The following is a 15,064-nucleotide window of genomic DNA, read 5'->3' as shown; positions in this document are numbered from 1 at the left end:
CCAAATGAGAGGCATAGAGAGTTTTTTATAAAGCTGTTCAAAGAAATAGAAGAATTTAAGGAGGGGTATGCATTATTAGCTGGGGATTTTAATATGGTTATGGATAATAAAAGGGACAGGTCAAATCCCACTAATGCTGAAAAGAGGAACAATATGACTATATTGAATAAATTAGTAAAAGAAAATGATTATTTAGATTCGTGGCGCTTACTTTACGGGAATAGGCCTGGATTTTCATACTTTTCCCCAGTTCATCATACATACTCCAGGATAGATTATATATTTGTTTCAAAAGACTTTGCAACGAGGATTTGTAAAATGGAAATGGGGGTAATAAAAGTAACCGATCATGCCTTGTTAAGTTTAGAATTTACAGTTAAGAAAGATTATAAAGAGGCATATAGATGGAAGTTGAACACAAAGATATTGAAATACAATAAAATAGTAGATAAAATTCGGAAGGAACTGTCGGAGGCATGGGAAATTAATGAAAAAGGAGGAACAGCTGGGTCAGTCATTTGGGACACCATGAAGGCTGTAGCAAGAGGAATCTGTATTAGAGAAACATGTAGTTTAAAAAGACAACAACGTGCAGAACAGGAAAAGTTAGAGATAGAAATTAAAAACTTGGAGGAAAGATATTGGCGAAGTAAAGATAAATATAAATTAGTGGAAATACAAGCTAAGAAGAAACAATTAGAAAACTTAAATATAGAAGAGATTCAAAAGAATTTAATGTATATGAAAAGGGAATATTTTGAAAACAGTGATAAGAACTCGAGGTTGCTTGCCAAGCTCACACAAAAAGAAAAAGGGAGGAATGGGATAGAAACGTTGAAAGATAGTCGAGGGAATTATTGTCATGCAATGAAAGCTAAAATAAAAATTTTTCAGGAATTTTATCAGGAATTGTACAAGGGTAAAGAAATTCAACAAGAAAAGGTGGAGGAGTATATTGGAAGGTTTATAAAGAAGGAAATAAAATCAGAATATAAGGAGTTAATGGAGTCAGTAATAACTCAAAGAGAAGTTGAAGAAGTTATTGATAAGTTAAAAGTGGGTAAATCACCAGGAGCAGATGGTTTGGGTCCAGAATATTATAAGGTCTTCAAAGATTGTTTAGTTCCAAAATTAATGGAACTTTATAATAGGATATTATCAGGAGAGAAGATACCTGAATCATGGGAACATTCAGTGATAATTCTGATCCCAAAACCAGATAAAGATTTGACTAATCCTGATTCTTATAGACCTATTTCTTTAATAAATCAGGATGCTAAAATTTTTACATCTATTATGGCCAAACGATTAAATAAATTTTTGGCAGAATATATAGGAGCAGATCAATGTGGGTTTGTGGTAGGAAGACATATGCATAATTTAGTGGGTAGAGTTTTAAATGTAATAAATGTAATAAAAAAAGCAAATATTAAGGCAGGTATTATGGCATTAGATATTTTTAAAGCTTTTGATTGTGTGAGCTGGCAGGCACTAAAGAGTATTATAGATAAATTGGGATTTGGAAATAAATTTAAAAATGTAATAGAACAGTTATATTCCCAAAATACGGCGGTAGTGGTGGTAAATGACGGACTTACTGAAAAGATACGACTAGCCAGAGGAACAAGACAAGGATGTCCGCTCTCGCCGGTCCTTTTTGTAATGGTTATGGAAGTTTTGGCGAAGGCACTAAGGGAGGATAAAGAATTAGAAGGAATTGGAGAGGTAAGGGAGATAAAGCTAAACATGTTTGCGGATGATACTTTATTGACCATTAAGAATCCATTAAGAAAATTAGAAAGAATTAAATATCAGTTGAGGGAATTTGAGGAAATTACAGGGTTAAAAATAAATTGGTCTAAATCAGAGATGATGTTGTTTAACTATACTAAGAAGGAAGAAAAGGATTGGGAATTTAAGGGGATGGAATTGAAAGTTAAGAATGAGATTAAATACTTGGGAATTAAAATTACAAAAAATCTAGAGAATTTAGAAAGGGAAAATTTAACAAGGTTAAAGAAGGAGGTATTAGAGAAATTGGAGAAATATAAAAGATTAAATTTATCTTGGTTTGGGAGAATAGCTTTGATAAAAATGAAGATATTAGCTAAAATTAATTTCGTATTTAGGATGCTACCTATAAAAATATCAGAAACCGAGATAAAAAGTTGGCAAAATATTATTAATAAATATTGTAATGGAGAAAAGAGAGCAAGAGTGAATAAAAATAATTGGTACCTAAGCCAAAAAAAGGGGGGAATGGGTCTCCCAAACATAAAATTATACTACGTAGCAAATAGATTAAGACATGTTGTAGAAGCAATTATGGGAGTAGGAGATTTATACTGGATGGAAGAAAAAATCATAAGTAAGGTAGAGATGAATTTGGAGAATGTTTTTTTTAAAGATGGAGGAAGAAAATGGGTTGGAAGTATAGATAATCCACTCCTGAGGACTCAATGGGAAATTTGGAGTAAATTTAAAGGGAAGCTGCTTCCGAGCAACTCTCCCTTAGCACCGATAATAATGTTAAAGAATTTCCCAGAGGATCTAAAGGGTAGATTATGTAAAATATTAAAAGAGAAAAATAAAATAAAATTAAAGGATTGGGTAAGAGATATTAAAACAAGAGAAGATATGGAAAATTTGTTAAAGGAGAAGAAGCTATCTTGGCTAGAATATGGTCAATTAGAACAATGGAATAAAAAGTGGATTAAAGATAATAGAATGTGCAGAAAGATGACGAGGTTTGAAGAATTAGTAGTAAGTAAGGAGAAAGGAAAAGGAGGTAGTATAGTTTCAAAAGGATTAATGAGTGAAATATATAAAATATTGTTAGAGAAGGAGTTTAGAGAGAATACAGAGAAAGTGATTTGGGAATCAGATTTGAAGATACAAATAGGGCGACAGAGCTGGGAGGGACTATGGAAACAAAGAGTGTTGAGAAGTTTATCAGTAAGAATAAAGGAGAATTATTTTAAAATTTTATGGAGGTGGTACCTAACCCCGGTTAGATTGAACAAGATAAGTGATCAACATTCAGCAAGTTGTTGGAGAGGATGTGGGGAAAAAGGAACGTATTTACATATGTGGTGGCAATGCAAATATGTACAAAGATTATGGAAGATGGTGTTCTCAGAAATTGAAGAAATAGTGGGAATGAAAATAGAACAAACACCAAAAATAGCATTGCTGTCACTATTTGAAGATATAAAGTGTGGAAAAGGAACTATAGAGCTGATATCGAGTTTGTTGGTTGCAGCACGATTGATGATAGCTAGGAACTGGAAGATCCAAGGGGAATATTCTATTGAGGAGTGGTATAAAGTAGTATGGGACATAGCCATTAATGATAAACTGACATGTAATATTAAGTGGAGAAAAGGCGTAACTAAAATAAATGAGTTCGAAGGAATTTGGAAACAGTTCCTAGTGTTCGTGTTTACTAAGGGAAATGGGAAACCACCATCAGAAGAAACGATTAGATTTTGGACTCAAGAATGATCCCGAGGTGGGGGGTGCACTTTTATGTTAAGAATGAAAATGTTGTAGTGTGATAAGGCATATGTAATAGTTTTTGATATTTGTACTCAACAATTATTCAATATGTATGAAGCAGATATTTGATGTATTTCTTTTTCTTATTGTGTTTGTTTCAATTATATTTTGGAAATGTTCATTTATGTTTATATAGTGTTGAAAATGAATAAAAATTATTAAAAAAAAAAAAAAGAAGAAAAAGTGCATGAATATTCAAGCTGATTTTTTTTTCCAAACTGATGCAAAAATGGGTGAAATGCATTTTTTCTGGAAAATGAGAAACCGAATGAAGCCAAAATTGATAGAATTCCCATCCCTACTATCCACCTTTCTCGGTGTTCTTCCATCCTTCCACTTGGGTTCTGCTATCAGCTAGCTGACTGAAGGCCACCATCACCCATAATCTCTTTTAGCAGGTGGCTAGATGACTAGTGAGTTGTGTGGTTCTAAGAACACCAAAATATGAACCCCCTACAGGACATATATTGGTAATGGTTTAAATCGTTTAGATGCCACATACTCATACTCCAGGAACCATCTTCTCCCGTGTTCCATTGCGGTCTCTAGATCAAGTAAGATTAGTGTCTTGGCTATATCATTCATGCACCATGGGAATTCACAGGGCTTTCTCAGTAGCTGACACACCCAGGAGGTTCACCAAAGTAACTGTGAAACCTTGTTGTTTGGGAAACCTTTTCAAAGAAAGGCTTAAGCAGGTATGGGATAATTTTAATGCATAATAGTATTTTATGTTTTAGTGGATATTTTAGCCTGGTTTTATTTAGGGTGACCTAATGGAAAGGAAGACAGGGATCTTGTATCTTAACAGTTGTATAGAAAAGAGAATTTCAGCTGGTGTCATTTGTATATATGCAGCAACTGGTGAAATTCCCTCTTTATCACAACAGTTAGAACTGCAGAAGACCTGCCCAGATACAAAAGAGGGCAGGGCTCATGCAGCATTAACTGTTGTGATAAAGAGGGAATTTCACCAGGAGCTACACGCATACCAATGACACCAGCTGAAATTCCCTTTTCTATAAAACTGTTAAAGCTACAGGAGGCCTGGCTTCCTTTCCATATGGTCACCCTAGTTTTATTGAAGTGAGGCACAATCCAACCAAATTAAGTACTATTTAAATGACACTGATTTCAGTGAGAAAGATTTAAGCATGATTTAATTTAATAAAAAATGATCACCGTTTACCGGCATTAGGCGTTGTTTTCACTACGTTAAATGAGATTATGAGTATTAGTTATTGAAACAAAAATAGAGAAGGACTTATTGATTGGTAAAGAATTCATGGCTTGATCTGGCAGAGGAAGTAGTACTGCTAATGTAAGTAAGGTAACAATTTTTTTCTGTTTGTTTTTTGATGATTAATTTTGTTCCTGGGTGATCACTTCTTTTTTACCTACTAAACTAGTGATGGTATGAAAATTATTCCTTACGTTTGCACTGCTAGGGTGCTGACTCAGCTCCTGGTGCTCAGTACAAAGCTTTACAGTGCAATCCTGCCTGTGGATATCTACTAAGAAGTAAGCCTCATTGAGTTCAATGGTACAATCCTTTGCAAAGGATTGAAGCCTTAGGTACTTCTTTCTCCCCCAGCAAACATGACCCTAGGGATGTCACAGGAATCCAAAAGAAGGGTGGAGTCCAGTAGCCTCCCAGATGATAGTCTGCAAACCACCGTGCTTGCCCGACTTGGCGGGTGGCAGGTTGGGCAAGCACACAGTCCCCACTGTTCCACCAAGCTACCATTTTGCATCAGAATGGCAGCTCGTTCTTTTATGTAAAAGACCTTTTACACAAATGGTGTCTGTAAAGCAGCTATTTATTCAAAATTACAGGCGTTAATGGACCAATCTTGCATAAATGGTCACTTTACGGCTACCATTTGCATAAAAGGCCCTTTACATAAAAGAACAAGCTGCCATTTTCACAAAAGGGCGGCTCAATGAGGGATCAGGTGGCCGCATGCTGCTCGCCAGGTGCCTGCAGACCACATGGTGAGCAGGGCCGGCCAGCCAGCCGACAGGGTTCTGGCAAGCAGCACATGAGGCGGACTGACCATCCATCCCTACATGACTAGGGTGACCATATGAAAAGGAGGACAGGGCTCCTGTATCTTTAACAGTTGCACAGAAAAGGGAATTTCAGCAGGTATCATTTGTATATATGGGGAACCTGGTGAAATTTCCTCTTCATCACAACAGTAAAAGGTGCAGGAGCTATACTAGAGTGGCCAGATTTAAAAGAGGGCAGGGCACCTGCAGCTTTAACTGTTGTGATGAAGAGGAAATTTCCCCAGGTTCCCCATATATACAAATGACACCTGCTGAAATTTCCTTTTCAATACAACTGTTAAAGATACAGGAGCCTTGTCCTCCTTTTCATATGGTCACCCTATACATGACTCTTTCCACTAAACCTACTTCTAAACCCTGAGATTTTACACATGCAGCATAGTGAGGTGATAGTGCCAGGATGCAGAACCTCAGACCCAGGGGCCCCATCAGGCCTTCCAGGATTCCTCAGCAGGACATCCCGCTTCCCCACCCCCAAACGCCAATTGTTTTTTGGTTTCCCAGCTTTTGTGCAGTTTTTACCCCCATTTGAAAAGGCTGAATATCTCTCCTAAGCCTTAGTTACTGGCAGTAAGAGCCTTAAGCTAAAATATGCTGGTATTTGTGTAGTTTTGGCCCTGCCCTTTGGCTTTCAGCTTCTCCCACCGCTGGAATGTTGCTGTTGAGGAATGGAATTCGTCCCTCAGGCTGGAAGAGGTTCTGCACTCCTATGGTAGAGTCTTGGCTAGTATGGATTGTACCACCTCATATTGTAGGGGTTTCCCCCTTTTTTTCATACTTTCATATGGAAGAAAGGGAGGGGGACAGAGAAAACAACTCTTGAGAAGTAGAAAATGTAGTGCGGGGCACAGATTGGGGGGGGGGGGAATTCCTCTGTGTTTGCCTGTAGGAACTTTCTGAGGTGTTTTGTTTTTGTTTGTTTCTTACATGGGAAGGCATCCAAAAAATTGCATCCATCATCTGCCATCTGAAGTGTTGCTCTCCATTCTACCACCATAGATTTCTATCATCTCATGCTCTTGCTTGCCTTGACTAGCACCCCCACCTGCACCCGTCCCTGCTGAAATGTCAAAGACTAGGCAGGGTTTAGCTGTCTCTGTTGACTGAGTCCAAACAGATGAACCTAAGGATAGATTTCTTATCCCAGAGTAGCTTGGTAGTGTCTATAATCCTGTCAAGAGAATTATACCATATGAGGTGCAGTTGTAACAATTTCCAAATGCAAGCCAGTGCGGTGTAGTGGCTAAAGTGTCTGACTGGGAGTCAGGAGATCCAGGTTCTAGTCACCACTCGGCCATGGAAATCAACTGGGTGACTTTGGGCCAGTCACAGACTCTCAGCTCAACCCACCTCACAGGGTTGTTGTTCTGAGGATAAAATGGAGAAGAGGAGGATTATGTACGCTGCCTTGGGTTCCTTGGAGGAAAAGAGGCGGGATGTAAATGCAATAATACATACATACAAACATGATAGATAGATAGATAGATAGATAGATAGATAGATAGATAGATAGATAGATAGATAGGCTCCCTGGGTTATGCTTATAATAGAAACATATCCTTTTCTATATCTCACACACACACACACACACACACACACACACACACACACACACACACCAAAAAAAGCATTGGCAGGTGGACCATCTGTATTTGAATGTTTATTTTGGGCTGTAGCAAATGTTAGTCTTATTTAGAGCAGATTCATCAAAGTGAATGGGACTTAAGTTCGACTAACAGTGGTTAAAATTCATGGGATATAACTCCTTTTCTTATTAAAATCATTCCAAATCTTAATAGGAGAGAGGAAAAAATATTGAAAGGTAGAGCTCTAAAAGGAGACAATGGGCTTCCTCTTAGTCAACCACACTCTATTACGGTCCGACTTTGAATATATTATTGAAAATAATAAAAATAACCACCATCACCACCAAATATCAGAAACATGGAGCATCCATACTATAAACTTAACCATCCCAGTTGCCATTTCTCCTAGCAGGAGGCACCAAAAAAGGTAAGGGACGAATCAGCTAATGAGTATGGTTATTCCATTTGGTTTAGTTTGTATATAATTTTTTTTGTTCTGTTTTTTGTCTTTTCTCTCTCATCCCATAGGACCTGGTACAGGGATAGCAGGCAATGGATCAATGTGTCTGGCCGTACCACTGTGGCTGTTGGCAGCGTCCCTGCTCTGCCTACTCAGCAAATGTTAATAACATCCGAATTTTAAAAAAGGGAAAAAAATAAAAACCCAGCAACAACAAGAACAACACACAAAGCAAAACAAAACAAAAAATGTCATACAGGAGACAGAGCAAGAGAGAGAGGGGGGAGGGAAAGGACAGCTTCTTTCACAACTTTTGTGTGTACCACAATGAAGGGGGGAAATCTCAATGAAGAAAAATCAGCAACATTATTATAACAAACTGTCAAGTCACTGACCATCCAGGAGTATGAGAGACCAGATGGATCACTCTATGGAGGCTGGATCCTACCAAGGATGCTGAGATACTGTAAAAAGAAAATATCAACAATGAAATTACTTTTAATCTCTCCATTCCCTCATATCATTTTCTCCTTCCTTCCTTCCTTCCTGGAAAGAGATGGCCTTTGCTTTGGTGTCAATAGCCACTATCTTTTGATTGGCTTGCTAATTTCTTAAACTGATACTTCGCTTTTTCAGATATCTGGCAATCAGTGATGCAGATTTCTCTTGTATACTGGTGTCCCATGAAGAAACGCCACATGGCCCTTACCTAGCTGCTTCCCCTTTTAGGCTGTCCCATGTATTCCTGGGCACCCTTACCCCACAATGCATTGATTATACTAAATCATACCAATTTTACTCACCTGCCCTCTTGTTCTTGCCAGCCCCTGGTCTCTCTTTCTCTCTTTCTCTCTCTCTTATGTGTGTGTATGTATGTGTGTGTGCCATTCTCTCTTTCTCTCTCTCCCCCCTCTCTCTAAAGCATGCAAAGGGAGCAGTCCCTGTGTACATAAATTCATCAAACTGTAGATAATGACTTGCATTGTACATGACGTTGAAAGTTTGCTTGGATGTGGATTCAGCCGTACCTAGGGCCATAGATCACTAAGCCTCAAGGAGGTCGCTAAATTATATTAATATTTGAGGGTGTAGAGCTCTGGAATGAGTGATGTCTGGAAAAGATTACACCTTATAGTGCGGACAAATGTTTGGAAACTAAATTGTAACAAAAGATCCCATTGTCCAGATGACACTGTCCACTGCTGAATCTCTCAAGCAAGGGAGATCTGCAAGTGTGGCTCAGCCAAAAACAAGCAAGCTCTATGCAGGGTATAACTGGTCCTAGAGATAAAGAAGTGAGGAAAACGAATGTTGAATAGCACCCAGAAGGCTCAGTAGAAGGTAGAGATTAACCTGGGTCCTGTTGTACAAGGCTAAATTGGTGCCCTAGGAGTTCCAGGAGATAGGCCACCATAAGTCTGCTGTAGAAGGACACCAGTGGATGGACCAGCCATTATGGCATGTAGGCTGCACATCTAGCTCTATTGTAGCTCTGCTCCTTGATCCTGGTCTTGCTCACTTGCATAGTGGGCGCTCTTCTGTGTCTGGACTAAAATGGACAGGGTCAATGACAGGCAGTCCGATCGTTGTGGGTTTCATAGGCTTATAGAATGGTTTGGAGGAATACCCACTGCAGAAAGCAGATAGTACAAAGGGGGCACCTTATTGGGTCCTTATATGAAGAGAATAAGGGAACCGTTCTCCATTAGCTTTTTTTTCCATTTCCCAGCTGTTCTAATGTTACCAACCCCTCTAACCCCTGAGCCAGACCAGTGTCCCAAAGGTAACTATTTTCCTCATCTGATAAGGAGGTGGGAAATACCTCTCCAGTCTCAGGAAGGTGTATTATACCCAACACCTTAGAATGCATAACCATTCTATGGAAATAAAGCTCTGTAATGATAGCAAATAATGCTCCATTTCAATTTGATACCCTTTAAAAAGCCAGCAAGGCAACTGGGATGCATCTAAGGTATAGAACTTAGAAAAGCCATCTCCCAAATCCTGAACAGAGGACTACTTGCAAAAGGAAGAGAAAAGAGTTTCCAGTAAAAGTTATGCCTCCAGTGATATCTCATTTACCTATTTTACAGTGTGGTTGGCTCCTGGTATTCATAGCATAGAAACAATTCAAGTGCAAGAGATTAATTGGACCCTCACTAATAACTGCAGATGGAGATGGGGATGGGATATTACGTCTCAAGCCAGGTAACAAAAGAGGGCCCTGTGTACATTCCTAGTGTGAAGAAGAACTATCTGTGTAATAGACTCACTCGTTTGGTACTGAAAACTGGGCACAGGTGAATCTAAACAAATTAATTTCACTCTCATTTGCTATGCTGGATATCTCAAAAAGGACAAGATGAATTAATTATGGCTACATATTCCTGGCCCAAAGCGGGTGCCTATATTTTTTGAAACTGCAAGCACAGCATCTGTGATACTGGCACAATGAGAAAATAAGCCCGAACTATCAAAAATGTCCTGGTCATATAGCTATTAAAGGCAAATGGGTATCTTTCAGTGGGTATTGTCAAACCGAGAGTTAATATACCAGGGTTTAGCCCCTAGCCACCAGTTTGGTTGGATTTTTGGGTGCATGTCAGTTGCACCATCTCAGTTTGTCTGTAAAAAGCATGGATTCTTCTGAAAGCAACACCTGGTTTGGCAAGGTGGCTGGTTTTGTGTTGGAGAATTGCTGGTTCTTCATCTACAAGAGATGTGGTGGGTCGGATTCAGAAACTGTGTGAGGCAAATCCACACTTAAATGCTTTGGCTTCCCTTCCACTGAACTGACAACCAACAAAAATCTCTTCTCACCCAGTTCTGCCAGCGGATGTGTCAATTGGGCAGGGGTGTGTGTGCTAAGCTGCAATGCAATCCCTATATTAGCGGAAGAGGTCACTTTAGGCTTGGAAATAGAGATGCAAAGTGTGTGTGTGTGTGTGCGCGCGCGCATGCCTGCCCACGCACACATTAAATCCTTCCTTTTGTTATAACAAGAACCAGTCCATTGCAAAGAGCTCCCTGCAGCTCCATGCCTGCACAGCAAGACAGTTCTCACCTTGATCAACAGCACAGCAGCGTCCCCTCCTGCTGCTTTAGCCTTTTCTTTTTGCTGAAGTCTGCAGTTTTGAGCAGACTCTGGCAGTCAATTAAGCAGGCAGCCAGGCTTCTCAGTACCATCCTTCCAAGGATTACAATTTACTATTGGACAGCTAGTAAAGGATTACAGAACAAGAAGCAGAACAGAGATGCATGCAGGGGGGGGGGGATGCATGCATGCAGGGGGGGGATGGAGAGAGAGAGAGAGAAAGAGGAGAGGGCATTCATCTCTAGGGGGTGCCCAAACCTGACTTTTGCTGCAGTGGTCTGACAAGAAATAAATTTACAAAGCAAGCCCACTCTCACTCTCTCTGTCTCACACACACACACATTCACTGTGTACCTTGATAAAAGCAGAAAATGCCACCATTGTCTGAGAATACGAAGGATCTTTTTGAACCACAGCTTGGTTTCTCCACACTCTGTTCCCTTGTGGCTCGCAAAGGCAATGGCTTCTCATACACCTGGTTCATGAGCCCAGGAAGCATCCCAGAATGTCATTGCAAGAAGTCAGCCATGTGGTCTTGACAGGCCACAGGTCATTTATTAGTTGCTCTTACCCAGGTGGACCAGCCCAACCCAGTACCTACTTGAACTGTGGGAATTTTCAGAAGCATCAGTTGTTGAACAGAACTTCAGATTCCTGAAACTTGCCGCAACAATTATTTGGGCTGATTCAAAGGTACTGCTGGTGATTTGACCAACACCCACAACAGGGAAAAGTGTGAAGGGTGCCTTATTATGTAGGTAGCTGATTCAGAGGAAAGGCGTCTGTGTGATTTAGGATGATTCTAACCACACCAGCAAACACCCTCTTTGGCTTGCAAGTTCTCATGATTTGTCTGACTGCCATTGCTTCCTTGACATGGGGGCAGATACATCCAGGAATTTAATAAATAGTAGTAAGTAGTAGGGTTAATGTCCCCTTCTGAGAGTGTAACTCCATATTGCATGTAAATGCATGTAATGGTATCCTGCCAGCCCTGAGATACGTTTATGAAGGTAAACACATACATGGAGCCCCACTAAGAGAAATGCAGCTGGGAATGTGATTTATAATGGGGACATTTTGAGGATGCTATTGCATCTCAACTTCTTATTGAGGCTGTTTTTCCACCCCAGAAGAAGCTGTCAGGATTTTAATGCACACTCTTGAATGGGAAATGGCTTTCCACCATGAGCTGACAGCAGAAATTTGCTAACATTTTAAGCCTGCAAAATTTAATTTGGGACCTAAAACAAATCATCCTTCCCAGCCCTATTGGTACTGAAGCTTGCCAGAGTTTAATCATTGACTTTCACACATATTAATGATAACCAGAAAAAGGTTGCTATCCTGAGGATCTGAGACAAAATAGTTGAGGGCAGGCCGGCAGGTTTCTCTCTGGCTTGCAAGGTGAGAAATCTGCTTCCACCCCATTTTAATCCCTCGTTCAGACTAGGACCAGATCCAGCTCATTGTCGGCCCCTGGGAAAGAGGCTACTGTGGGCATCCCAATCTTACTATTCCAGACGTCCAACTCTTTCAGGTTGGCCCTTCCATTAGGCAGAGTGAAGCAGATGCCTCAGGCAACAGATGCTGGGAGGAGGCCACAAGACATTAAAAGAGAAAGACCCCTGTGCTATGGAGCTGGCTCTGTACCCCCTATACTAGCCTGACACTTTCAGGTGCCAGATACTGTCCCATCATCACTGTTCAAAATGAATTCATCTGCCAGTCCAGTCATTGTTCTTACCTCAACATGCCCCTGAACTCTTCCAATTGCCTTCCTATGGGAGCATCCCAGCTGCTAGGTGAGAGTCAAAAAACATAATTTGGGAGACTACATTTATGATGGCAGTAGATGGTTAAACACACACCCACACCCTTTCTTTCTAACATTTATGTTTGGGGAAAAGGCAGCTGCAATGAAAGATGATTTTAAAAGTACCTTAAAAAAACAAAACACCCATAGTTCTCCTTCACATTCGCTGTTGTCCGTGTCCTCATTTTGAGATTCTCAGAGGAAGTTTCTGTTTAGGGAGGGTGGGGGAAGGGTGTGGAACTCTTGAAGCTGTTTCCAGAATTAAACACTCTTCTCCCTACCATTCCAGGCAGGCTCTTTTGCTTTTATACAATGAGTTCCACATAAACCCCTGTTTATATCCCCAGCAAATACAATTAACATTTGACAAATCTAGAATAAAATTCCTCCCATGATGAGTATGGTTGTGACAATTGCAAGTGTGAGCTTGGACACAGGAGATGTCTTCCTAGGAAGAGAAAGGGACATTACAGTGAGTGTGACTACAAACCATTAGGGCAGCCTTTCTCAACCTGGGGCGCTCCAGATGTGTTGGACTGTAGTCCAACACATCTGGAGCGCCCCAGGTTGAGAAAGTCTGCATTAGGGTTTAGTCACTGGCCAGAGGTTACAGGTTCCATTTCCTCATCCCTAGTAAATGATTTGCACTTCATTTCTGAAGTAGAAGAGTTCCCAAAGACCACTTTCCCCTTCAGTTTGCCATAGCAAAGTGGTCTTCTGAACAAGCTTTTATGTGATAAGCCCACACAGTACCATTTTTCAGGATATGGAGATTTGTAATTGTACTCCGAGGTATACTTTCTTGAAGCCATCTTACCAGCCCAAAACCAAAGGGAAAATTTAACCTCTTCATGACTTTTTTTTTCTAAACCCAAACCTAGTTGTATGAATAGATTTTGTCTCTTTTTCCTAGGGTTTATGGCAATGAACCTATATATACACTTACCTGAGAGTAAGTCCCATTGAAGTCAATGTAACTTACTTCTAAGGAGATATATATAAGATTACATTGTAAAGCCCCAGACCTGGTAGTTTTTGAAACACAGAGACCTGGGAGCTACCATTAGGAAAGGTAAATGTGATAGAAAAAGCTATGGGGGGCATCACCCGATTCCCAGCCTGTACTCTTGGTAAATTCAATAACCTTATCCCAGTTTGAGGCAGAGTGAGCTGGGAGATAAACTGGCCAAGCCAACTGTTTTGGGTTTTTCCTGCAATGAAATTAAGGAGATAGTAGGATCCCCAGAAATAGTTTTGAGGGAACCATTTATGGACAAGAAAGATTTCATCTCGGAAGGGAGAACAGAAAGGAAGCTTTAGGGAATGAAAGGAATGTGTTGTGATAAAGCTGTTACTTCCAGTGTTGGCCAGGCACTGTAGAGAGCAAGAATAAGTAAGGGCACATAGAATTACTTCTGGTTCAAAGGTATCTGGAGGGTAGATCAAAACTACCAGGGTATCTGCAGAAATTTCTGGAAGTATATTTCAGAATACCATGATGAGACAAGACAAGTCTGGTGACCACAAGCCATACTTTGCTTCTGGAATGGTGCTGAGCGTCTGCTTTGGTGGTTCTTCTGATTCTCCTTTTTCTTCCATCCCTTGGCCAGGACTTTGAGGATGTGAGCAAGCAAAGCCATTAGCACTTTTGGTGCATTAGGAAAGGAGCTAAACTACATTCACCTTTCTCATCACTAACCTTGTTCTTTGTCAATGCCATATCTGCTCTTTCGCTTTGCTGTGATAGGGTCATTCACAAACATCAGGCTGAATGCACTGTTTTGTTATTGTAGGGTTGCTGAGGAACACTGTGCTACGGGCAGCAATTTTTTTTAGGCAAAAGAAGACTAAAATCTTATGTTTTTTAAAGTATACTTGTAAAATAAAAATAAAAAACAGGGTTTTCCTTAGACAGGACAAGATGGGCTGAAGCAGGAAACAGGACAAGACTTCAGGGCTGGAGCAGAGGAGTGTGAATCAAAATTCCCCAGACACTCTGATACTGACTCATTATGGAACATTGGTCAATACTTGTATCTATTCTACGCCCAAACTTCTCCTCTGTATCATGGGGAGGTATACTGAGGCACTTTAAAGAAAGATTACATGCGAGTCACAATTTTGTAAAGTTTTTAGCCATCTCTATTTAATGAGAGAACTGTGGGTGGTCTTTGGTTTGGAGAAATGATTGTTTAGTTTCCTGTTATGCGCCAGAGAGTCAGATGTCGTCTTTGTGCTTCCTGAGAGTTGCTGAACACCCTCCATTCTCATTGGACTCCGAACCCTTTTGCTTATCACTAAAGCAATAGGTATTTTGGGGAATCAAAAAGTAATTTGGGCAATTTGGAGGTGGCGCATTCATATGAAGGTGTTCATACTCCTGTTTCTACTCTTTCCCCTCATGCTGTCCCTGTTTTCCTGTTTCCCTTCCCCCACCCCTCACAGCCCTAAAAAAAGAAACAAGAAACTACAGCCTG

At 40.3% G+C, this 15,064-nt stretch overlaps 1 protein-coding gene across 1 annotated transcript in view; it reads left to right on the top strand.

The window, feature by feature from the left end:
• Positions 1-10,928, top strand: part of LSAMP (limbic system associated membrane protein) — a 567,030-nt gene extending 556,102 nt beyond the window's left edge. Inside the window, exon 7 of the mRNA XM_063126940.1 lies at positions 7,746-10,928. Coding sequence (XP_062983010.1) covers positions 7,746-7,843 — 98 coding nt within the window. The 3' untranslated portion in view covers positions 7,844-10,928. The remainder of the gene's footprint in view (positions 1-7,745) is intronic.
• The last annotated feature ends 4,136 nt before the right edge of the window (positions 10,929-15,064 follow it).

This window comes from Elgaria multicarinata, chromosome 5 (genome assembly GCF_023053635.1).
Source record: "Elgaria multicarinata webbii isolate HBS135686 ecotype San Diego chromosome 5, rElgMul1.1.pri, whole genome shotgun sequence".
In the NCBI taxonomy this organism is placed as follows: Eukaryota; Metazoa; Chordata; class Lepidosauria; order Squamata; family Anguidae; genus Elgaria; species Elgaria multicarinata.
This window is presented reverse-complemented; position numbering and strand designations above follow the sequence as displayed.